Source organism: Perca flavescens, chromosome 12 (assembly GCF_004354835.1).
Source record: "Perca flavescens isolate YP-PL-M2 chromosome 12, PFLA_1.0, whole genome shotgun sequence".
Lineage (NCBI taxonomy): Eukaryota > Metazoa > Chordata > Actinopteri > Perciformes > Percidae > Perca > Perca flavescens.
Window position 1 is genome coordinate 26,635,767 of NC_041342.1, and position 25,581 is coordinate 26,661,347.

At 41.4% G+C, this 25,581-nt stretch overlaps 1 protein-coding gene across 3 annotated transcripts; it reads right to left on the reverse strand.

The window, feature by feature from the left end:
• xrn1 (5'-3' exoribonuclease 1) lies at positions 1 to 24,348 on the reverse strand. Of its 3 annotated transcripts, none has more exons than XM_028592791.1 (41): positions 24,120 to 24,348; positions 22,657 to 22,889; positions 21,869 to 21,966; positions 20,455 to 20,564; positions 19,951 to 20,061; positions 19,776 to 19,861; positions 19,554 to 19,641; positions 18,445 to 18,613; positions 18,185 to 18,252; positions 17,582 to 17,719; positions 17,255 to 17,403; positions 16,596 to 16,685; positions 16,124 to 16,280; positions 15,856 to 15,975; positions 15,592 to 15,761; positions 13,294 to 13,411; positions 12,971 to 13,066; positions 12,171 to 12,274; positions 11,098 to 11,232; positions 10,706 to 10,868; positions 9,891 to 10,004; positions 9,159 to 9,257; positions 8,912 to 9,027; positions 8,442 to 8,588; positions 8,150 to 8,239; positions 7,743 to 7,878; positions 6,768 to 6,824; positions 6,338 to 6,470; positions 6,105 to 6,174; positions 5,776 to 5,971; positions 5,269 to 5,358; positions 5,086 to 5,157; positions 4,155 to 4,199; positions 3,730 to 3,810; positions 3,293 to 3,430; positions 2,473 to 2,599; positions 2,169 to 2,338; positions 1,930 to 2,046; positions 1,014 to 1,119; positions 522 to 703; positions 1 to 382 (listed from the first exon to the last, which is right to left on the reverse strand). In XM_028592791.1, the coding sequence occupies exons 1-41, from the start codon at positions 24,192 to 24,194 to the stop codon at positions 26 to 28; spliced, it is 5,121 nt and encodes a 1,706-aa protein (XP_028448592.1). In that variant the 5' UTR covers positions 24,195 to 24,348; the 3' UTR covers positions 1 to 25. The 3 variants fall into 3 exon arrangements, with proteins under 3 accessions (XP_028448592.1, XP_028448591.1, XP_028448593.1); XM_028592790.1 differs by having other exon boundaries at positions 2,169 to 2,341; XM_028592792.1 differs by lacking the exons at positions 1 to 382; positions 522 to 703; positions 1,014 to 1,119; ... (16 more) ...; positions 9,159 to 9,257; positions 9,891 to 10,004 and adding an exon at positions 10,272 to 10,372.
• Between the last annotated feature and the right edge of the window lie 1,233 nt (positions 24,349 to 25,581).

The following is a 25,581-nucleotide window of genomic DNA, read 5'->3' on the forward strand; positions in this document are numbered from 1 at the left end:
ACACACACACACACAAAACAGCTCATCACTCAGAGACTTTGGCTGCCTCAAAGTTGACAGCCAGCTTTCTGTGCTTCCTCTTGCCGGAGGAGCCAGGGGTGTGGCCCGTGGATGGGACGTTTTGTCGAGGGGGTGTGTGGGGGACTGCATTCGTCGTGGAAACGCCGTCGACTTGACCAGGACTGGACGAGGAGGGGTTGGTGTTGGCGGCGTATTGGTGCAGCTGGTCGACTTTACCGCCCTGGGGTTCAACCGGAGCCAGAGATTGGCTGTGCTGGTTGTGGGCTTTCTGGGACTCGTTTCTGCTCACAATGTGGGCGGCGCTGTAAAACTCCCGAGTGTCCTGGTTCTTCTTGTTGGCCGAGACTCGCTTCTTAGTCACCTGTTAAGGTCAGAGGACAAGCGGAAAGCTAGGTTACCATGATTGTAGCGTTACTTTATCAGCATTAAAAAAAATAACAGAAGGAACAAAATAGAAATACAGCAAAATCTGAATGCTCAGTTCATACGTGTAAGTCTACCTGTAATGGAATAAATTGGTTGTGTGAGCCGATGGGCACTGTTGCTGCGGGTTGGGGGCGGGCAGCACCAGGGAAGTTTCCTGCTGCTCCATAGAACGGCTGGTTTTGATGGTGGGGAGGAGGCAGCGGCATTCCCCACAGAGGGGCCGGGCCGAAACCCTGGTGGGGCAACAGCAAACCACCTGGAAAAGAAGAGCAAACTCATGTATTCATAGGGCTCTTCATCTCAAGAAAGTCTCAAATGACAAAAAACAAAACAAAAAAAACATTACAATTAGAGAACAGACAAATAAAGAGAGACAAGACAAGACACATTTCCCAAAACCTGCAAAAATGTATTTTGTTATGATATACGTTTAGGACTTTTGGCAATGCCGAAAGAAGAAGATAAGAAGAATCGTGCTGACAATAATCTTGCAGGTACAGCCACAGAAAGCTCTCGACCATCTACCACACACTTGTCCATTTAAAATGTAAGGAGAAAAGACCGACCTTGCTGGTTGAAGACGGGGCCCATGGCTCCTAAGGTTGGGGGTCGTATCTGCCCCACTCCTGGGTATAGAGGGGGTGGGAGGGGGAAGCCAGATCCCACTGAGTTCTACAGATGAGCAAGACACATGGAAGCTTTAATTGTAGATCTGTACAATAATACATACTTATGCACTCCCTTACAGATTGGACAGCCAACAAGTCAGTTTAGCAGGCTTTAGCGATAGCTAAATGTTATCCAGAATGATCACAAAGTGTTTGTCAACCTGTTTAACTGTCAATAGGTCTTGCTTTCTTTCCTCGGGGTACCAGCCAGAGGGCTACAGTTAATTAAAAAAAATATACTCACATACATGCAAGTGCACATTTCAGATCGATAACTTTGTAACGTGAACAGCGTGTCTACCGTTTACCTTGCGAGGAAAGATAAAACAATCGCTGGCATAATATCTTTCTGGATTTTAATCACAGTTTATGTCTGGTAGGTATTAAAAACCGTTATTCAGTGTTTTGGCATCCGATAGCATTCAACCTCATGGATCAGTAACTCAAGGGGGACTTCCCGAATCCTGAAACAGCATGCCACCTACAACCCTTTGCGTTGTTTTAACACAGGGCTGGTGTGGATTCCCACTCAAGTCAGGGACTGGTGTAATCGTAATTTTTGGATTTCAAAACACATTAAAATCACTGATATTTTGAATGCCTTTTGGACGTTCTCAAAAAAAAAAAAAAAAAAAAAGAACCTTCACACTTTTGACACCAACTGATTGAGATAAAAATCTCTCATAGGAGGAACAAATAGTGCGAATGATTTCTGACTTCCATAGATCAAAAATAAGATGGCTTCCACACCCCACTAACCATTGCAAGCTTACATTCTCACAAACATAAACATTAATTTGTGTGTGTGTTGTACCAGTCTTTGGAGGGCAAAGAAGGCAGCTTTTTCCTTGGCATCATTTTCTGATTGGCACTGGGGACCATGAACCATCAACCCATTGGACAGCTTCACCTGACACACTACTGTGCGACCCTGTGGAGACAGAAGACACATACTTTAACACATACACTCACACAAGGCACGCACAACCATCTGGCATATATCTACACCCTGCAGGTAAATAAATATATGTGTGCTGCAAACAACTGCGTTACCTGTCTGTTGCCTATGTAGCTGAAATCGGGTGGTGCCATTCCTAACCCCAAACAGACACACGTCAGCTCTGACACCTTACTGGTCAGCCCAGCGTTGGAGAGGTTAGCAGAAACGGCCATTGCGGGAGAAGCCATTGCAGCTGCATCGCCGTGGGGGGCGTTCATATTTGCTGCTGGAAAGAGAGAAAATGGGATGAAAGGGGGAAAAACAAACATGGTTTAAGTTGTATACAGATGGGTGAGCATCTTCTTCCTGGGTATTCAAATCTGGTTGCAGTACATTTGCTTGTGGTGTAGTAGGTACCTAGTTTCTTGGATGATCGTCTCCTGTTCTGCTGCTGGCCACCGGCGTTATCTGCCCCTTGAGAAGAGGGACTTCCTGTTCCAGCACCGTCAATCTTCAGCATCTCCTTCAGCATCAGGGTTCCCTTCTGCAAAAACAAGAAACAACCCCAGTTCAATTATCTTGACCTGCCCTAGTAAGAAGTGATAGAATGCCTTGATTGAAGTTAAATGATGGCGCACACATGCATGTTCTAGAGGATTTCAAGGAACAGGTTGTGTTTTTGTGTACAGTGATGATCATCATATGCATTCAAGTAAAAAGCTTAAAAACTATTAAGGTCATTTCATTTTAAAATCAGGATGGAATAGAAAGAGAACACATGGCCACAGCTTGTTGAAGAGGCCTGAACAAAGTCATTAAAGTTGGATTTAATCACACACATTGGTCAGCCAATTAGTCTGTTCACTGAACATTCTGAACGTTTGTACTATTATCGTTTTCATATCAAAAGCTACAGCAGACATGATTAGCAGTGTGTTACCCAGCTGCAATGACTTCACAACAAAGAAATCTTGACTGCTGTCTGGATCGTTTCCTCACTCTCTGCTCGCTTTCGTTTGTAAATTGTAAAACACACAAGCTTGGCTGAGGATGATTTTGGGGAGGATCATCACTGCCAAATATTCATTCCAGAATTTTAACCTATTAAATGCCAGTTTGTTTTCAAAATGTCAGTGTTGTTTTTAAATGTGAAAAAAGAAGGGAAAAAAGTAATTGTTTTACTTTTAGTCTACTTATTAGACGGTCATCTTAAGCAATCTTTATCTGTGATATTCACCATGGCGAAGGACTGCGGAGACAACGGGCCATCTGACTGGCTGGAGGGTGCTTGAGGAGGAGCTGGAGGGGGCGGGGTTTGCTGGTTACCCGAGGAGATCTTGAGACTGGCTATCAGGTCCTCAAACTCAGTCGTAGCCTAAGTCAGAGAAATATGTGGAGAGACAGAAGCGTGGAAGAGGGGAGACATTTGTTTACACATACACTGTGGACCTATTTAAAAAACAATTCTGACCATTGTGGTTAAAAACAAGCCACTGGGTGACATTGCCTAGACCCATGCACTGTCCCTTACAACTTGGAGATGCACATAAAGTGATCAGAAGAAAAATCGGCTCGGAAAAAGGAGATTGAAAGTGTGTGTGTGTGTGTGTGTGTGTGTGTGTGTGTGTGTGTGTGTGTGTGTGTGTGTGTGTGTGTGTGTGTGTGTGTGTGTACCTTATTGGCTGTGTTCTGTGGGGGGAAAAGGGAGTTGACATCTTCATTTTTCTTCAACAGTCTGATGCCACCAACTGGGGCCTGTAAAGTATGCACAAACCATCAATATTCTAGCCACATATTCACACACATGAATATCACATATCACTTATATATTAAAGCAAAGGTCTGCATCCAAAAACACAATTCAGCTTACTGTACACACAAATATACAAACAATTCATGCATATCATTCTAGTCCAACAGCATTCTTTATATATTATTATTGCTGTAACATTTATATATTCTCCCACATGTGCAGTTCAGGTTAATAAACTGCTTAAATCTGAGTTATGTGTAAGACTGTCGGCCTCCTCATGCTCTCCAGCTTATGACCTGTCCGTTTTGTGAGCCAACAGGTGTGGTCTGAGCAGGTGTGTACTTACAGCTTCGTTGGAGTGCTGGTTCTTCCGCTGTTGGGAAAGTCCTTCCTAGAGTTGGAAACACACACGGTTTTGCTTTAACACATCACATCTTCATGAGTGGGTTTTAAAACCTAACACTAAGTGGAAGACGTTCCATACATTTTAAATCCCACAGAGACATTTTCAAATCATACCAGAAAAGCTTTTTGTGATTTGTATTGCCTTTCATCAGCACAACGGTGCACGTGTAACAGCTACATCAGACCATATTATGGGGTTTTGAACCCTAGACTGTATAAAAGATGGACATAGTCTCTGTGATGTCACTCATAGGTTTCTGAAGAGCCAAAATGAAGCTCAAAGTGGGTGTCTCCCGGTTGCTCCGGCCTTTGCCATCTTGGCAGTGCCTGACGTCGGCTAATCTAAAAATTTGGCAAAGAGGTGGAGCGTGGATGGAGCTGAATCAGGCTGAATGAAGCTCACAGTCTATGGTTGCATAATGCTCTTAATTATGCAGAAATCTAAGCCTGTTTAAAGTTAAAATAACTTGACATGTGTATAACAAGTTCTGGAGAGGGCCAGCACAATATTAGTCTTTTCTCACTATTAAAAGGTGCTGTAAGTAGGATTGCGAAGATCCAGGACTTAGCCAAAAAATGTTAAGATCGAAAAGCCCAAAACAGTCTCCTAAGCACCTCCCCCCACAAGGGAGAATGAATGTGTGTACATGAGCAGTGACTGACATGCAGTTAGAAACCCCCCTTGGCCCCGATTGGTGCATCTGAACAAACAACAAATTGCATTTTTAATTACCTGCTTCATGTAGTTCTACTCAAACAAACATAGGGTCAGTTTCAGCAAATTAGATTAGAAAGTTAGTTTTATAAGGCTTACCTACTGCACCTTAAATATTTTAAAAAGCCCTCAATCACACACTTTCACTCAGACGTACATTGTGCCAGTGAGCAGGAGGGTTGAGAGGAGGACCAGAGTTCTGCAGAGACTGCCACACATTACTGTACTCCTGGAGAAGAACCGAGACAACATTAGAAAATGTATATTTGTAAGGTCACATATTTAAAAAGGGTCTATAGAAGTAAGAAGGGTTTACACATACAGGTGGCTCTGCGCTTACCTTGGACTGTTGTTTCTGGATAGGACCCTTAGAGGGAGAGTTCCTGTTGCCCTGGGAGGCTGCCTTCCCCATACCATGTTTGTTGTTATGCTACAGGGGTGGAGAGGTGGAATGGAGAAAGAAAGAGAGAAAGAGTTTGTGTGAAAGGGAAGAAAATATTATTTGGTGAGCCATCCAAGGCCTAGTCCACACAAAGTTTGTTTTTTTTAACAGGGTTTTTTTGCCTTCGTTTGTTCTAAAAAAAATAAAAAAAAATAAAACTATCCACACATGCAGTCTAGAAAAATCTCCATCCACATTAAAACCCATAAACACAATTTAAGCACTGTCAAAAGCATGCTAAGCCAACAGGCGGCGATATAACCACAGTAGCTCAAAGAATAAGATGATGTTGGCCAATCAGAAACCTGTAAAAAAAAGCTGTTACCGGAAGACTTCCCACCAACTAGAAGTCTGACGATAAACATTCTTACAGTTCATTAAAAGTTCAAATCAGAAAACCCTTACCTGTGTGGGTATAAAGGGTGAACGTGGAGAGTGGTTCAGGCCGGACAACTGGCGCTGTGAGTTGAAATTTGCGGCTGTGGCGGGCTGAGGTTTGACGATGGCGGTGAGTTTGTGGGAGGTTTGATCCACTCGCGCTCCGTGGGAAAAGTTAATGAGAGCGCAGGGAGGGAGGCGGTAACAACGAGGTGAAGTACACCTGAGGACAAAAAGGAGGCATGTCTAGTTTGAAATCATTCAGGTGTGGAGTGGAAGGCGTTTACTTTCTATTCCTAAGTATTATATTTTACAGTTTACAAAGTAGTTACTGCAGAGTCACTGAGTGTGATTACCTGATGGAGAGACCTCCAGCAAATTCTTCATCAAAAAGCACTTCATAGAGAACCTCTGCCTCACGATCCGCTGAAGACAGACACAATATAAACTGTGAGAATTATAGGTTACATTTATATTTTCTCCTTTATATCATTGACATCATACCCTTACAAAAAGGTGCTGGAGCTTTGGTAGAATTTTAAACAATATTGAGAAATCAGGATGAAAAGAAATTAAACTGTGTCCTCACCTCCTTTAATGCCGATGACGGTTCCTCTGAGTCCCAGTGGGACGGTGAAGCCCTCCCTGGTGTTGATGACTCTGTCAAACAGGCGATACTCTGCCTCCGGGTCCGGAATCACTCCCTGCTGCTGCTCCAAGGGCTACACACAAACACAGGCATTCATATTACATGTTCAATACATTGCAAACATGTACAGTACACATAGGGCTCGACTAGCACTTATTTTCATTATTATTATTATTATTAATCTGCCAATTATCTTTTCAATTTTTTTATTTATTTTTTGGTCAAAAATGTCAAAATGATGCCCTTCACAATTTCCTAAAGCTCAAAGTAACATCTTCAAATGAATTGTTTATTTCCAAACAGTCCAGAACCAAAAGACATCCAATTTACGATCACAATATACTAAAAAGAAGCAGTAAAATGTACTCACCCTGAAGAGGAGATGAGGCTTGACTGTCACACGGACTTTCTTGGTGCTCTTCTTCACCTAAGAGAAGGATGGTGGGAGTGACACAGCGATAGAGAGGATGAAGAGAGATGTGTGAATTGAGGGACAGTGAGTTCACACAGAGAGAACTTCTTATAATAGGTGCTTTTCGTCTGCAGGAACTAGGAACCCCCTGATCAGAGAGTAGTACTTTCTGAAAGTACAGGAACATTCGGTGTGGGGTTTGCTTGGTTGACCAACGCTGGTTGGTCAAACACACACACAGAGCGGCTGCTTTAACTTGCCGACCGCTTCATTCATAAAACAAGGAAGTACTCTCATATTGATTTAAATTTTTTTTTAAAAGACAGAAAAAGAGAGAGAGAGATTGGGCACATGGCAGTGCTTTGAATGATAGAAAGAAAAAAAAAAAAAAAACTTATTTTCTGATGGTTTCTCAGCGGTTACGATCTAAAATCTATTTTGTCTGTGTTTTTTAGATGAAATGGGCGGGCACACTGAACTGCAGGCTGCACAGTGGGCTTACCCCTGCGACCACCAGCAGCCCCCGCGCTCATCCCGCTCCTCCCACTCTTCAATTCCGGTAAATGGTCATTGAGTCCAACTGCCCACTGGCCGATTCAACATGTCAAATCGGCCCAAACGAACAGCGACGGTTCCTCCGACTGACGACGGCACGGAACACACCGAACAGACTCGGGTCACCGATCTCGCCAGACTGCCCGACGGCCGATAAATCGGGTTGGTGCGTCAGCGCCTTCGTACGTCAGTGGACTAATTTGCCTAATCTTCACAGCTCTTTAGATCGTTGAGGAAACGTGCACAACAATCGGCTGAAGGAACCTTCTAACCCAGTTCCTTTAAAACAGTTCTGGGGACTTAAAAAGACCTTAGAACCTGTGTCGTATAGTAAGTGGAGGAAGTATCCTGTAGTTTGAGACTGTGTACGTCAGTCACCTTGGCTTTCTCCACTGCTTCCTCGATCCTCTCCACGATGGCAGAGTCCAGTACCTGTAGGTCACATGAAGTCCTGCCGATGGAGCTTACTGGGTGACTTTTCAACCATGAGGTGATTTCGGCAACCCTCTCCGCCCTGTGGGGTGTCCATCAGTATCAGATATCACCAATAAATACACCATCAATTCAATTAATTCAGAACTGTGACTGCTGAAAAAATAGTTCAACAGAGGTAGATCCAGAGGAAATGCTTTGGAGCTTATATAGGCTGCTCTTACTTTTATCTGACAGGGCTGATAAATATTTAGGTTTTCCTCAGTAATTGTTTAACTGCATTGTGACTGAACTGCCATTATGTACCCCAATCACAAGAGATTAAATAATATCTATGTACGTGTTTGTTTTACCCATTCTGGTCCTCTTCAGGCCAAATGTCATCTTCATAGAAAACATCATCATGACCGTTTCTTGACACCGAGTTGAATACCTCAGAAAATCTAGAAAAGCATAAAGAAATATTTTAAATGTTAAAATACTGCAACATTTATTAGATTCATTCACACATACATTCATAGACTATTTTAGACTGTGTGAAGTTAAAACAAGAATTCAACATATTTCAAAGAATTAAGGACTCTTTAAAACCGCAGCCTGACGGTAGATGAATACATTTTCTCACAGGTTTTATTTAGTTTTTACCTGTCCAGGTATTCGGCCAGTAATTCCTCCACAGCAGCAGAGTAGAGCCACTCCTTTTCAGTTCTCTTGGTGTATCCAGGAACCTCCTCGTTCTTCTTGTTGAACTTGAGGTTCAGGCCGACGTTAGCTTTTTGCTCTCCACAGGGACTGCAAACAATGCAGAAGAAAACATTGGTGCCGAGAAAGACAGCAGGAAAAATGAAGATCTGATGAGTGAAACAAACAAAACCTTTTAATACAAAAGAAATGCAGAACAACCATGCCAAAAATAGGCACATAAGGTTTCTGCCTGGGAGAGTGAAGGTGGCAATCCCCAATGGTCCACTAAGATTATATTCACTACTGATTTACACAGGCCATGAAAGTGCAAATTCTTAACATTTTACATATTAAAAAAAAAAAAAAAAAAAGACCTAAATGTCAGAATAATAAGTAAATAAATATGGTAAATCTTAGATTTAACCACTCACTTCCTCTTAGAGCCTCTACCAATGAAGATGCTTCCTGAGAAGCGGGAGACAAGGTAGCTGGTGATGCCGAGACGAGATGCCAGGACGTACCCAGGGCTGTACTTCACACAGTACTTCTACAAAATACAAAGACGTGCAGGCATACAGTACATACGTGAGGCTCAAAAGGGTGTGCATGGGAAATATTCTCAGGATCAAACACCATTTCTCACTTAAACGACTTCACAAGTCTGTGTGTGTCTCTTACATGCTGATTCTGGATTAAGGGCTCCAGCTGTGGTTCATGCGGCACACTGAAGACCACTCGTACCCGGCCGTCTTTAATGACATCACTGGAGTCTTGCACCTGTTAAGCAAGTAATAAAAGAGACGGTGATTCTCATTTCAATAAGCAAACAAGCCGACGTGTTGCTTTCCAAAAATGATACACAATAACCAAGAACACTTGCTAGATGAAAAGCATTATGATCAGAGGAGTTTTTAAAACAAGACATTGCAATCAAGTTAATATAGGAGAGAGAGTACAAAAGAAAAAAAATCATTTTCTTGTTTATAGACTACTTTAGCTTTCTGGTATTCATTATAGAATTTTGTTTATCATACCCTTTCATTATTGAATACTACTAATTGAAGTTCACTTCAGTATTACACTATTTTAGGATGAGTTTAAAAGAGGACCCAAACCTCTCTTACTTCCTGATGTCCAACCAGGATTGCAAGAATAATGTGGGTCAGTGTAATTATAAAATGATTTATTAAGTGGCAAAAGGACAACTGATTTTCATTAAAAGGTTTAGAGAACAATACAGCATATACACACATACAAACATGACTATTTTAGATCAAAATACATCTTAATTTGCCCTTTAAAAGTAAAAAAAAAAACTTTGATAACTTGTTCCAAGTTCCTGTGTTTGACTGTCCATTATTTCCACAATGATGTGATCCTCTGACTGAAGGAGGAAAAGAGATCACGTACCTCGCCCATGGCACCGTAGTAAGGGTTCCCCACCATGAAGACAGTGGTTGCTGGAGGGAAGAGCTCGTCTAAGCTCTTAAAGCAGGTCAGACACGAGTAAAAGGCCTTGATGTCCTGAGAAGACGAAAGGGAAACGTGGAATATGGGCGAGTGAGTTAGTGAGTGGGTGACATAGGTGGTGAGAGTCAGCATTATCAGTTAACTAGATGTCAATGTGAATGTGCATCTGTATCAGTGATGACAATAAACATCTTACCAATAAATAAAGTTTGAAATAAAATCCTTCAGTCTACTCTATGTCTGTATAATAAACAAAATATTATGTGCTTGGGCCTGGAGTATGTGTGCCACATTTCACAAAACACTGCTTACGTCATTAACAGACACATACACATTTGTAAGGTTTATTTGAAAGTTTAGATGGATTGAGCCCATCTGCAATCCTCAGCTCAGGCTGTTTTATCTGCTGCCTCGTGGCCCTGCTGGAAAACACCACATCTTAGCACAAAATCTAGGACTGACAAGTACTGCAACCAAGTGTGTATCAGTATGTATGTGCTTGAGTGAATAAACCTCATGGAACCAAAGGACTTTAACAAGGACTACAATCTGTCACTAACCGCTACCAATGTATTATTTGTTACACACACACACACGCACACGCACACGCACACGCACACGCACACGCACACGCACACGCACACGCGACCAGACTGAGCTTCTGCCACCGTACTCCATTCATGGAGCATAATTGGTCACAGGTTTCCATGAAATGTGTATCTGTGTATCCCTTTCTTGTTTGTGTATGCATGTACCTTAACCACAGTCTGGTAGGCAAAAGGCAGGACCTGCTTAGCCCACTGTTTCTCAAGTTCCACCACCCCGTTGGCTTTGGGGACGTATTTCCTTCCGGTCAGCAACTGGCCGTACAAAACCACCGATGTCTCATTCACCATGATGCCTTTCCTCTTCAAGAAACTGCGAGAAAAAGGAATTGTCATTTATCAATTATATTGTTGTTGGGTTTAATACATTACCAAGAAACCTTCTAGTGTGCAATTACAATGGCTTTAAAAGGTATCTTACTCACTAAGACATGAGAAGCAATATGTTTAAACAATATTACTATGAACATTTTTAAAACCGCTGTGTTTCTCTATAAATTCAGAAAACAAAGTATATTGTTTTGTTGTTCATTGTGCCTTACTGTTCAGTGAGTCCCTGGACATCCTTCACCCAGTCCTTTTGCTCCTTGTCAGACAGGCGGGTGACTTTGGTGGGGGGAGGAGTGGAGGGCCTGTCATACACTTTTTGGACACCAGGTGGTTCCTCTAGATAAAACCTGCGAAACAGAGTGAAAGATTTTACTTGTAATTGCTGACTCACCCAGCCTAGAAATCGAGGCGCAGCCTAGCAGCAGCAAATGTAATTTGCAGCCAGGGTCGTCTAGCAACTCTCCGTTGGCTTGCGAGCTGGAAAAAACAAATTCTGGTCAGGCCAATCACATCGTGTATAGAGTCGGTGGGCGGGCTTAACATAAGGACGGCAGAGTTGCGACAGTTCCGTGTGAATTCCCTGCTACTTGAAAACTAAGAAGATGGCCGCTGCTGATGGCGAACAGCGGTCTTTCCAATCGGCTTTGGCCGCAACTCTGGAAGACTTGGAGTTCAGCTTTTCTTTGAGAAAAGAACGGCACTGAAGTCATTCTTAAAAAAGGAAGAGGTGTTCAGAGTTTGCTCTAGTTGGCTATGAGTGAAGAGGGAATTTGAAAGACAACCGTTTATCCCGCCCCTCGGATTGAGCCCTGCCAATGGTGAGTTCCCAGACCCAACATCTTGATGTGGGTCTGGCTTGTCAGGCTATGACTCACCGATACAAAGACGGAAATTTGTGCTAGCTTAAGCCAAACAGAAATGCTTGTTACAATTGGTGATCGTGGGTGAGGTTTCGCCATCTGATATTTTAAAGCCACTTTGTGTAGAATTTGGCACCCCCCGGCGGTAGAATCTAAAAGGATCTCTTTTTCAGCATCCGTAGTTATCATGGGGGTGCGTCTTTTCCGTCAACAATCTTTTCCTTTCAGTTCTTATTGACTGAAAAATCTAATCACATGAAACCAGAGAAATTCTAATAAAATGGCAATAACTTCATACACTGATTTTTAATACATAGGTTGAATCTTTCCGGATTGAGAAAATCATGTGATAATCAAAAACAATCTTCCATTAGACACATTCAACACATAATTACTTCCATCATTGGCCTGATAGTAATTCTTACTTGACATCGCCATCTGACACTGCAATGATGCGAGCTTCCTCTAGATGCGGCCAGTTGACAAACACCGGCTTCCCCAGTACTTGGGCAGCAACATCATCACATCCCTAACGAGGCAGAGGAAAAAAGAAAGAGGGATAGAGTAAATGTGATATACGCAGTGTGCAACAGAGAGAAGGATAAGTAGACAAGAACAAACCAGAGCTAACTCTGTTATTTTTTTTTTTTAAATAGCATTTCATCGTATCGTTGAGAAGTCAAAGCAGCTGTAAAATTCTGTATTATTGATGCAGACATTTCATTCAAAATTCAATAACTAGTAAGAAGTACTACACATTATTTAACTATTTGTTTTTAAATAAGAAATTCTGCTCACAATTTGAGTTCATGTGTTGATGAGGTGCCCAACTCCTGTCTCTATGTTTTCCTACATAATACAGCTGCACATTGCAGACTTAAGTAGGTTGTTATAAGAACTAGTAAAACTAAACCTTTTCAGGGATCCTTGACTTTTCTTGAGCCCCAATCTAGAGGAAGCTTGCATCATTGCAGTGTCAGATGGAGACGGCCAGTAAAAAATTGTATTGCAGCAATAATGATGTAATTGCCATTAATAATCATTCAAAAAGATTTTGAGTGATTAAGATATACACTTAAGCTATTTGATATACTTTTTTCATGAAGACAGACATTTTTATAAAGACACATTTTGAGAAACTCTTTAATTAATTAAGTCTGCTTTAAATATCTTCAGCAGGTTTATTTTTTATAAATGAGATCAGTAAAATGAAAGGAAAGCTCACTGCCTCTGCGTCCTGGCTCGGGAGGATCTCCAGCATCATGTTCTCCCCTCTGCTGCTCTGCTGGAACACAACCACCCCACTCTTCTTCTTAAAGAACTAGAAGTGAGTGAGGCCATACATGGGAGAGAAAGAGGCAGAGATAAGACAGAGAGACAAAGAATGACTGACGAGTTGTAATGATTCTACTTCAAAAATTAGTCTACAATAAATAAACCCAGGCTATTACCAAGACACTCCATCAGACCCTGTGTTGGGGCTTAGAGCCTTTAAATGTAACCCAGCCATGCAACACAAATATACTGTATATGCACACACCCACACACCTTGTGTTTGATGTGTTGCAGTGTGGGGAAGCCACAGAAGTACAGAGATGAGCGGTCGAGGCGTCTGCTCACGTGGTCCAATTGTACATGCCAGGCATCCATAGGGATGTCTGCTTTCCTGCAACAAACAAACAATACAGTCCACCTGCAGTGAACATCAGGCTGAATGTGCACTAAGTGGGTATTACTGGCTGAGTTGGTTTTCTTTGGTTGCGTTTGTGTGAAAGCATGCACAAATAAAGCTATTCCCTGAACCTGCAATGTGACAGTAAAACCATGACCAATTCCATGCAGCAAAAATTCAAAACAATCCTTCACTAGCTTTCCCTCTTTATACATCGTCAGCTGAGTTTGTATATGTTTCATGCAGCTTTGTTAGAAATACAATCCATCAGAAACCGTTACATCTTTATGCTATATGAACAGATTAGACAAGTGTACTTCCATCACTACTTCATTACAGATCAGAGTGAAAACATGTCCACGTAATTGTTCTATTTCATAATAACCTGCATACATTCACTCAAATATACACACTATATACAATATATACAGTGGGGGAAATAAGTATTTGACCCCTTGCTGATTTTGCAGGTTTGCCCACTTACAAAGAATGCAAAAATCTAAAATTTTAATCATATGTACATTCTAACAGTGAAAGACAGAATCCCAAAGAAAATTCCAGAAAATCACATCATATGAATTTATTAAAATTGATAACCATCTGATGAGGAAAAACAAGTATTTGACCCCCTGGACAAACAGCAAGTATTCTGGCTCCTACAAGCCAGTTAGTCTTTCTTTAAGACACAGCCCCAATCCGAACCAATTATCTACATCAAATATACCTGCCTCACCTCGTTACCTGTATAAAAGACACCTGTGAACACCCAAACAACCAGCATCCAACATCACTACCATGGGCAAGACCAAAGAGCTTTCTACGGACATCAGGGACAAGATTGTTGATCTGCACAAGGCTGGGATGGGCTACAAGAGAATCGGAAAGCAACTTGGAGAGAAAAGATCAACTGTCGGTGCAGTTATCAGGAAATGGAAGAAGCACCACACAACCACCAACCTCCGTCGGTCTGGGCCTCCATACAAGATCTTGCCTCGTGGGGTGTCCCTGATCATGCGAACGGTGAGGAATCATCCCAAAACCACAAGGGGGGAACTGATGAATCAACTGAAGGCAGCTGGGACCACAGTTACAAAAGAAACGGTTGGTAACACACTACGCCGTCATGGATTGAAATCCTGCAGCGCACGCAAGGTCCCCCTGCTCAAGAAGAAACATGTACAGGCCCGCATGAAGTTCGCCATTCACCACCTGGACGACTCAGAAGAGGCCTGGAAGAAGGTGATGTGGTCAGATGAGACCAAAATAGAACTTTTTGGCCTCAACTCAACTCGTCGTGTTTGGAGGGCAAAGAACACCGAGTACAACCCAAAGAACACCATCCCCACCGTCAAGCATGGTGGTGGCAACATCATGCTTTGGGGGTGCTTTTCAGCCAAGGGGACGGGACAACTCCATCGTATTGAGGGGAGGATGGACGGGGCCATGTATCGTGGAATTCTGGACCGACATCTCCTTCCCTCAGTGAGAGAGCTGAAGATGGGTCGAGGATGGGTGTTTCAGCACGACAACGACCCTAAGCACACGGCCAAAGCAACAAAAGAGTGGCTGAAGAAGAAGCACATCAAGGTTCTGGAGTGGCCTAGCCAGTCTCCAGACCTGAATCGATTGAAAATCTTTGGAGGGAGCTTAAAATTGAGTTGCCAGGCGACAACCTCGGAACCTGAATGATTTGGAGGCTGTCTGCAGGGAGGGTGGGCCAACATCCCTGCCGAAATGTGCACAAACCTTGTCACCAACTATAAAAACCGTTTGACATCTGTGCTGGCCAATAATGGCTTTTCTACAAAATATTAACATGCTGTTTGTCCAGGGGGTCAAATACTTGTTTTTCCTCATCAGATGGTTATCAATTTTAATAAATTCATATGATGTGATTTTCTGGAATTTTCTTTGGGATTCTGTCTTTCACTGTTAGAATGTACATATGATTAAAATTGTAGATTTTTGCATTCTTTGTAAGTGGGCAAACCTGCAAAATCAGCAAGGGGTCAAATACTTATTTCCCCCACTGTATGTGCATATAATGTGTGTAATTCTATACTTTCTCCTTCTGATCTTGTGTGTCCTCGATCTAGCAGACATGATGAAATGATTTTATGGTATTTAAGATCATTTGAGAAAGACTACTTCAATTCATGTAAGTGTGTACCTACTTGACATGGCAGTGGACGATGTCGGGGAACAGCTGAGGCAGGGGGGAGATGTACATGAAGTCTACTTCAGAGTCATAGGAGTAGACTGCACACTCTGTGTGACGATTCCTGGCCTTCTCTTCTTTGGTCATCTTCAGATTATAGGGCTCCATGGCTGCTAGTAAGCACCTCTGTTCAATGAACACACATGAGTATGGCTGTTTTAACATAACCGTGGCAGGATTTTTTTTTCCTGTGTCTGTGTGTGTCTGTGTGTGTGTGTACCTCATCTATGAAGGGAATAAGAACCACAGCCTCCCATTCCTGCTGCTTGCCATTGAGGTCCGTTTTAAAGTCAACAGGGTAGTACTCAATAATGGGCGAATTTTCACTGGTCATCAGGTGCTGAAACGTCAAAAACTATAAATTATCATCTTTATCATTTCACGTTTGGATGTTGCATAAACCCCAATATTTGCTCCTTTTTAGATATTGTTCCACATGCAGACACATTTGCGATACTTGTACTTGTAAGTGAAATCCCAAACATTACCCTGTAACTCTCAGGCAGCAGCTCCTTGCTGGCAGCAGGCAGGACTGCCAACAGTTGCTGGAAGGGCATGAAGGGTTTCTCCAGGTCAAAGGTCAACTTTAACTCCGATATGTTCCTGATGTCAGACAAGAAGGGTGCGTAGTGGTAGGGGTAGTACCTAGAGAGGCATACAAACATTATTTAAAGAAGGATTTAAAAATCAAACTGAAGAGAGCAGATGGACCGAAGGGGAAAACAGTGCTCTTATTATGGTCTTCAACTTAAAATCAATGTTTTTTTTTTACATAACTAAATGCTTCAATGACTCATTACATTCTATTTTTTTCCTGATTTGTTTTTTGAGTCAAAAGAAATGATCTGACACTCCATCACTTCTTAGGAGAATTTATTACATTATCTGAATTACCTCACAGTGCTGGAATGAAAAGGATCAAAGAGTGGAGGGTAAGAAAAATTAAGATGACATTCTCACCAGCTCCAGGACTGAACACCGTGGTAGTAGTAGTGGAGAATCCACTGTATACCTTCCACATAACACTTGGCCTGCTTGGCTAGAAAGTCACTGCAAATGAGAGAATAAAAGACATATATTAGGGTCACTTGCTAATTACAAGTTGATGTATGGGCATCAACTACTGTAAAGCACTACCAAATGTTTACAGACACATATATGTTTGACCTTACATGTCCAATCATTTCTCATGTACTCTTTTTCTGGCCTGCTGAGGGTGAGGAAACTTAAAAAAAGCACCTGGCAAGAAGGATTTTACCAAGATTAAAAACTGAAATCTTTAATATAACGGTATCACCACCAACTTGAAATGCTTTCTGGTGTATAAAAATAAGGTATTGTGTGAACATTTTGTCCCTTGTTATCTTTGTCTTAGCATTTAATATTGTTGAAAATGGACTGGCTTATTGTGAGACTCTCAGTAGAGTCAAATGGTGTGTAAAGTTTGGACATGCAGGTACCCTTAAGGTGGTGTTGTGATGCGAGAATTCATTTGTAGACTTTTCCTGCATATTCTTATGCTTTTTTGTTTGTCCATAATCTGTGAGCCCTAGATATCTCTTGTAGTAAGTCTTGTTCTTCTATGCAACGTATGTGTGTGTATGCATCTATGCACTCACTCAGACACCACATCTACGCCCATCTTGGTCATATAGTAGGTGCGCTTGTATTGTCTGAACTCCGTTTCAAACATATCTTCCTCCTCTTCCTCATCGTCGCCTACTCCTCCTTTTCCTTCTCCAATCACTCTTTCTGATGAGGTAGAATCCTGCACACACACAAGTTATTACTTACAAGGATACATGACTGAAACTGTACATGAAAACAATGACTGAATGAACGTTGGGTTTAATTTCTGTTATTGCATACCTGTGTGTGTGTGTGTGTGTGTGTGTGTGTGTGTGTGTGTGTGTGTGTGTGTACACATGTATGACATAACAGCAGACCTCATTCTTGTTGGTTTCTTTGCTGGCAGCCTCCCTTTCGGCGGCCAATCCGGCCGCCTCATTCAGATACTTGTTTCCAACTTTACTCTCAAACCACTTCAAGTCCACAAAGATCTCACTGAAATGTTCCCGGTCAAACTGGAGGAAAGAAAGGAGAGGAGGGAAAAGAACAGATTTAAACAATCATTTATGGTAGTTTCTTGAATATATGCCATCATGTAATAGTTCATTAAGAAACCCACTTCATTTAATTGTACACTAACTGTGACAAACCTCTCTGCAGACTCAACTACTAATGCAGTGTGGGTTTTTTTTCAGTATCCGTTGCACATGCACTAACACCTGCTCTTTAAGGTCCCACATTGTAAAAAGTGAGATTCCCGTCTTTATTACAAGCCGCCAGGACTTTTGTGCCGTTGCGATGTCACAACTATACTATGTAAGAGTACAAAGTGTCGTTAGTCATTCCCCCGGCCAAAAAAAATAATATGAAGCTGGAAATGAGCATGATAAGGGACCTTTAACATTTTGAAAGACTGTCAATACTTTAAACATTCCAAGTTGGTTTGTATCATAATAAGTAGTGAATCAATGTCGTCTCACCTCAGCAAGCTTCTCAATGTATTTCTCAAAGTTTCTGAGGTTTAGATGGCCGTTCTCATTCAGATAACCTGAGTCAGAAAATTAGGGGGGAAAAAAATCAGTTTTTATGTGTATGATATACATTGTAGAATGTATGCATTATAAATATCATATAAAGACCAATAGAAACTCAGCATTTTGCCTTACATGTAACCATTTTAACTCTCATTTAAAATAAGTACAATGTTAGGTTTATGTGTGTGATTTAGTGTGTCGCTCACCCCCCATGGTGGGCAGAGCACTGATGTACGTCTTGTACAGCAACGGCAGAGCATCATGACTGATGTGAAGATTAGGAAGGTGAGGGATGAAATCGTTTCCCACTAGGAAACCCATTAGAATCCAGTCGTCTATTATTCGCTCCAAGTCATAATCAGAACCAATCTGATTCTGTAAAAACACCCATAAACATAATGTGAATACAGAGTAGATTTAATACAGTAAAAAAAGACATACAAGCTTCTGTTAAAACCTTCCATGGCACGGAAATCATGCATTTGTTTTCATAATCAGCCTCGGATTTCTGATGATTATACTAACTAGTACGGTGCCCATTGAAAATGTGCCTGTTTGGAACGGGCCCATTGCTTGGCCTGTGGTACTGCTGCTTGTAGAATCCTTCAAAACCAAATTGTTCCCCAAAATTACTTACAGAAGGACCCTAAACCACTTAATATGCAACTCTACTCTATAGCCTACTACTGACTTACTGATTTACCTGACAGAGAACGTTGCAGATTCAGAATGTAATCACAAAATATGACAATGTGGAGTAATCAGACATTAGCCTCATGGCAGTGTGCTCCCCACCGGCCCGTTATTAGAGCTAAACAGCACATATCTACGTTAATCAACCACCAGAACCGCGCCGTGTGTGTGTGTGTGTGTGTGCGCAGAGAGAGAGAGAGAGAGAGAGAGAGAGAGAGAGAGTGAGTGAGTGAGTGAGTGAGTGAGTGAGAGAGAGAGATATGTTGTCTCGTGTCCTATGATTGTAAATCCAGCAGAGGTGTTAATTTCCATACAGGTTTAGTGGCTTGACGGTGAACGGTGAAGTAGGGGATTTGATTCTCGGGGGTATTTTGGCGACGGTAATGTTATAAGTGTTATAAGTTAACAGTAGATTTAATTAACCCGACCCAGGGTTGGGTCTGATAAAAACTGCTGCGTCTGCCCGCTTCAGCTCTGAGATTTTCTCACATTGCACAGCGCTATGAAGGAATAATCTCCGTTATGTTCTGCCTCTGTTTACACGCATACATACAGATTTGTCTCGCTTTATTAGATAGATAATGTAATAGTGTGTATGTGTGGGTGTGTCTCTCTCTCTCACCCTGAGCCCAGAGAACTCATAGTCTATGTACTCCCTCATCAGAGACAAGTGAAGCAAGTGAAAAGTTGTCTCCTCTGGAGCCGATATCCTAGAAGAAAAAAGAAAAGCAAAAGGGATCAGAGAAGAAAATGAAACTGGGAGAACAGAGTATGACAGAACTGACGTGTAAATAAAACTAAATTAAATAAAACAACTATTCAAAAAAATGAGAAGGAAGAGAACCTTTTCTGGTTTTTCTTTCCTCCAAAGCGGACCTCTTCTCTGAGCAGGGAGAAATTTGGCTCATGGCTGGTCAAACCCAACATGATCTACAACACAGAGAGCAGGGCAGTGTGAGCATCCAAAGATGGTGGGAGCACTAATGTACATCCTGATCTCAGGGAAACACAAACCCTACCAGGTCAGCATCCAGGCCATACAGGCAGTGTCGGGTGTTTGGGTCGTGACTCGGCTTGGAGTTCTCAGAGCGAATAAACTCCATGATCTTGTGTTCTCCCTCCCCTGGAGTCTGTGATGACGAGAAATGCAAACTTAGTACAAGCAATATTAGAGCTGTAACAGAATCACAGTAACTGGTAGGGGTGCACGATTCAGAAAATGACACAATTCAATATCAATTTTCAGGCTCAAGATTTGATTAAAAAACAATTCTCGATAAAAAAAAGAATTCACAGTATGTAAATGTAGTTATTTTTCCCATGTGATTGCATTAGACATACAATTAAAAAATAGATTTTGGAATTCTATGAATTGATTTTGAATCTTGAAGCTTGAAATCGCGATTCGAATGTGAATCAATTTTTTTGCACACCCCTAGTAACTGGACACAAACATTGGTGCTGATGTTCGTGCCACTGAAACTGCAGTGGCCATTTTTTCTTTCAAACAGCTGTTTACACACCTCATGGCCAGACAGGTAGACGTTGACATTCTGCCATAGCTTGTCGGTGGAGAGCTTGTTGTGGACAAAATACTTGAGCTGCTCCTGGAGTCTTGCCATGAAGTCAGTGCCTGGAAGAAGGCTAAAGGTTAAAAAGGAGTTGCTGCCCACTTGACCGACACATTTACATCTGATTTGTTAGGATTGTATACATGTCTTGAAGTCTTGGCTGGTGTGAAAACTGTCAAACTGTGGTATGGACTTAACAACTGGACCAAGACAGCCTGAAAAGAAGGGTCTCGGTTAGCGATGCACCGATCAAACGTTTTCCTCTGCCGATACGGATTCTGCAAGTCAAGTCATGATATGTGCCGATTCAGAATACTGATCAAATACCAGTGCTCTTTTTTTTTCCCCTTTTTACTCAAAATGTATAATCTATATATCTCACTGCATAAAACTCATTTGTATGCAAGATAACAAAATGGCATGGATTGTAGTGTAGCTGCTACATTGCAGTCACTTTTAAATGAGGAACTGTACAAATACAAGGGGTAGGACACATAACACAACCGTGATTTTCCTCTGGGGAAAATCCCTGCACTAAAGTGGTATGTTACCAAGGGTTAAGGAAGGATCTTGTATAAATGTATATGCTGGTCATACAGGTCAGTTAAATTATCTCTGTCTTGACAATTCACAATTAGCAGATAGATTCAGTTGTAGTTTAGCTTTGGAATCTATGCTAAAATCACATATCTACTATTGCGAAATCCTGTGGTTGGTTGCTTTCACACCACGAATAATGCTCACCCAATTCCACAGGGAAGTGGACGGAGACCGCGTAAAAAGGTGGGTCTCGGTCCGGTCGTTTAGTCAGCACCAGAGTTTGATTGACAGCTTTCGCACCAGCCAAAACAAACGGAACCAAACAGGCAAATGCACCACAGTTCATATGAACCATACTAAACAGGTTGGGTATGAAAGCCCCCTCAATATACAACAGTGCAAACTGAAAAGCTTGAGTTAAGCAGAACTCTGACACTTGTGAGGATACAACAAGTTGTCCCACATGGAACCAGCAAATTCACATTTGTGGCAACCTGGGAATGACTTGCTGAAGTGTCAAACAGATGGAGAAGAAAGTCATAACGATTCCAAAATAATTTAGAAATTCAACATTTCAAGACTTTTCTAGATTTGGACAAGTTTTCAATTGAATTCAATTTTATTTATAGTATCAATTCAGAGAGTATAAGAGTTATCTTATGACACTTTACAGATAGAGTATGTTTTCCTATTAATGTAGGTTAGAAAAAAATTATTTCCCTTTCCTGAAATGAACAGGTATCTGACAGGTATGTTCTGCCAAAACTCCTTTTATCAAATGTAGTGTGTGAGGTTCATTTTGTGTAAAGCTTGAGAGCATTCCTACCAGGAGTAATACAATTGGAGTCGAAGCGAGCCTCCGTGGGAAGCACCTCTCCTTTTTCCAGAGCTTTTTTTATCTTGTCCTCTGCTTCTTTGGCGGACCTAGAGACACAGATACACACACACGCAAATATAAAAGAAAGCCGGACAAACTCAGTCTCAAGCTGTCTGGTTTCTTCAGTGTTTACCAAAGCAAATGTTGAGATTTTTACAGTTGAGATTTAACATCATGGTGCAGACATATTCATAACATTCCATTTCTTCAAAAAAAAAAAAAAAAAAAAGGTCCAAGGCACTCTTCTTGCAAACATTTTTGCAAAAGAGTGCCTTGGACCCGTTTTCTCTTTTTAATTTTTGTGTTCCCCTCCCAAAGAGCATCTTGATGATTTGTTTAAACTTCTGAGCACTTCAGACTTTTTTTTCTCTTAAATTCCATTTCTTCATTCGCTAGAAAAGGTACTCCAACAACCTAAATTTAACAATCCTGTTCAATTGCCTTTGAGATTAAGAGGAGAAGCTTTGGTGTACAGGCTACAAGTTTATATATTTTACCATGGGGTAAAAATCTTTCCATAAAGTTGAATGAGAACAATAATAAGACCACCTTGGTAATCTTATGGTTATAACAGTAAGCTGTGTTCACCCTTTTAAAATATAGCCAGACAAACCAACATTAAATTCAGGTCATGGAGCAAGGTGGATGATCCGACCTTACCCAGTTTGGACGTCATCCAATACACAAACAGAGATAAGAGTTTCTCCACGTTTCATTCACCCTAAATCCATTTCTACCTGAATCTCCGTCCTCGCTGCTGGTTCATCTTTGCCCTTGGTGCCACGCCATCCACCGCCATGAAGAAGACCTTGCGTGGCTTGATGATCCTGAAGAGCACCTCCAGGTAATGGAAGATGTCAGCAAAAATCTTTTCCTCGGAAATGCGAAAGTGGACATCCTCATCGTTCGGGTGGGAACACTGATGGATAATCCCATTCATGTCCAGATAGAGATTGTCAAATTCTGGAATCTGAAGAGAGATAGAAAGAAAAGACACAAATGCAATGACTACTACATCGTCAACATGTATTTCTGTGAAGTGACCAACTATAATAAAAGCTGTTGATATTCCTTGACTGCCTGGAACACATCTCTCAGCAACAAAAAATATTGCAGCTCTTTTTGTTTTAACATACAGTGGTGTGTCTGCAAGGGGGTCTCCTTCACATTTTGAAGGAGCCATAAGTGAAACAGTCAACTCATGTCGGTCACCAAAAGCATTCTAGTGGGCTCCTCCAGCCTGATACAGACAAAGAACCAACAAACTCTCTCCCATGACGTTCACATCCAAGTTGAAATCTAGGTTAAGAAATATATAGGGGCAAAATGTACTTCATGTTTTTTTAAACTGTTAGTGTTGAGTGACACTAAGTATCAGAGAAGGGAATAAAACACATTTTCCATAACCACTGTCATCCAATTTAAACCTGATGGCATAAAATGTCCTTTCAATGTCTTCACGCACATATCAAAGATGGCTTACGCAATAAGAGTGACACTGAGCAACGTCCAGCTGATAAAACTGCTGCTCAAGCACTGAAATACTATCTGCCCAGCTACACGGGGAACTGGGTCACTAAAGTCAACTCCAGTGCCGCTTAAGTAGACTAAATAGCTATCTAAGTAATGTAAGGTTAACTCATCAGCTACAGACTGACCACATCACCTTTACATTTTAAACAACTCCACGGACATTGTAAAGCATAGCTAGTGGCTGTAAACTAGCGTTAGCTGCAGCCTCTTTAACGGTCCATCTCTTGTTAGCGTAAAGTTGGTTAGCTGACTGTGAGGGGTTTATTGTTGTTCAGAATGTTCCAGCCCAACAAAAACCTAAACTACCCGGTGGTATCCTATGTGACGTTGCTAAGTTATATTCATGTTGACCGGTTAAACGTTAAAATGTGTAACGCTACACGTAACGTTAACGTTAGAAGATAGCAACAACAAAAAATTAGCGACTTAACGTTAGTGTTGGAATTTGGTAAATAACGTTACGTCATGTTGGGTGTATCGTTAAATAAACAATGGAGTCAGAAGTTAATAGCAAGACATCTGTTCTGTCGAAGAGCAAAACATTGGTAAGCTAACTTAGCTACGTGGAATAAAAGTTCCACGGCCCGCTTCTGTTGTAATTAGCTCGCTAAGCTAACGCTGCGGCTATGAAATGTAACGATATTCATCCTTAACGTTAGTTTCCTACCTGATGTTCCTTGACAACTTCACTGAGACAAGGATAGCGCTCTGAAATCCATCGGTAGAATTTCGGTACTCCCATCTTCACCACGAAAGTGTCAACCTCTGGATGAAATTAGCAAACAGTCAAATACGAAAAAGATGTTTAGCTATGGTAACATGAGAACAACTAGCTAACGTTAATTGCGCGTGGTCCTTCTGCTAAAACATTCCGCCGCTACTCTGAAAACAGTCGTTCCATTTTTTGTTTCCTCCCTGTAGTTGTCCCTATGGGAACCGGTCTTATAATACATCCATCCATGATGTAAACCCCCGCAAGAAAATAAATGAGGAAGGTAAAAATAAATAAATCAATTACAAAGAAAAAGGTCCAAATATTAACTTTTTGACTAAAAACATGAGCTACTAAATAAACCATTTGATTTAGAATTCAATCATGGCATTTACAGAAGCTGAGCACTCTCCCAGAGCACTGGGGCATGATGCTGCTGATGCAAAGTGTATCTCTATAATAAATGTTCTAACTAGGCCCGGGTTGGAAAATCGGGAGCACCGGGACGCAAAATTACGAAACCTACTATGGCCGCCCTACGAAGCCATTCATGGTACGAAGCAGCCCGATTGGTTGGGGTTAGGGGATTGGTCGGTAGATAGGACACTTGGCCAATAGTAGTGCGTGAATGCTATTGAAGGGCGGGTCTTGGCGTGGTCATAGTGGGATTCGTAATATCGCCACCGGGACGGTCTATTTTTGGCCACGAGGGCCCGGCGTTCAGTCATGGTAATGTACTGAAAAACATATAGGCTACCGGTAGTTGAAATATATCATAGTCTGTCCCTAGGCTGTCTTTTTATGTTATGTTATTTATTCTTATCTTATCTGCTATCATGCAGCCCACTACAGAGTGCAGTCTGGTTATTATGACGTGCCGTGTTTTGACGTCCACCACAAAAAGCAACATCACCGTGGGACAAATTTAAACAAAGTTATTTTAAATTTTCATGATTGTCAATAAACAGGTTTATAATACTTATTTAGCCTACATTTGGCAGGATTTATTGGAGAGTTTTTCTTTAGAAATATCTTATGTCAAATAGTTTAGTGCAGAGATATTCAACAGGGGGTCCGTGACCCCTAGGGGTCCTCAGAGTTATTGCAGGGGAGCTGCCAAATTATGTTTACAAAATGACATTTACATTTTTTCAAAAATTAATATATGTCTGAAGATATTCATTAATATGAATCCAACATTATAATAGCAGACATAAATTGGCCTATTTGTGGGAAAAAAATATATAATTTACACATTAAAGATAAGCTTACTATGCCTACTACTTAATGCAGCTTAATTTTATGCAGAATATGTAGTAGGGGGTACCTACTCCGTCTCTCTTTTAGCTAAGGGGTCCTTGGCCTAAAAAAGCGTTAAAGACCCCTCGTGTAGTAAAATAAATTAATATTGTTTATA

Bases quoted from the DNA above. Each gene is read 5' to 3' on its own strand.
- xrn1 (XM_028592790.1), bottom strand. From the start codon at position 24,194: ATGGGAGTACCGAAATTCTACCGATGGATTTCAGAGCGCTATCCTTGT. The intron at 704-1,013 runs GTCGGTCTTTTC...CTTCTTTTCCAG, and splicing joins CCCCGTCTTCAACCAGCAAG to GTGGTTTGCTGTTGCCCCAC. The intron at 383-521 runs GTAGACTTACAC...TGACCTTAACAG, and splicing joins ACCAATTTATTCCATTACAG to GTGACTAAGAAGCGAGTCTC.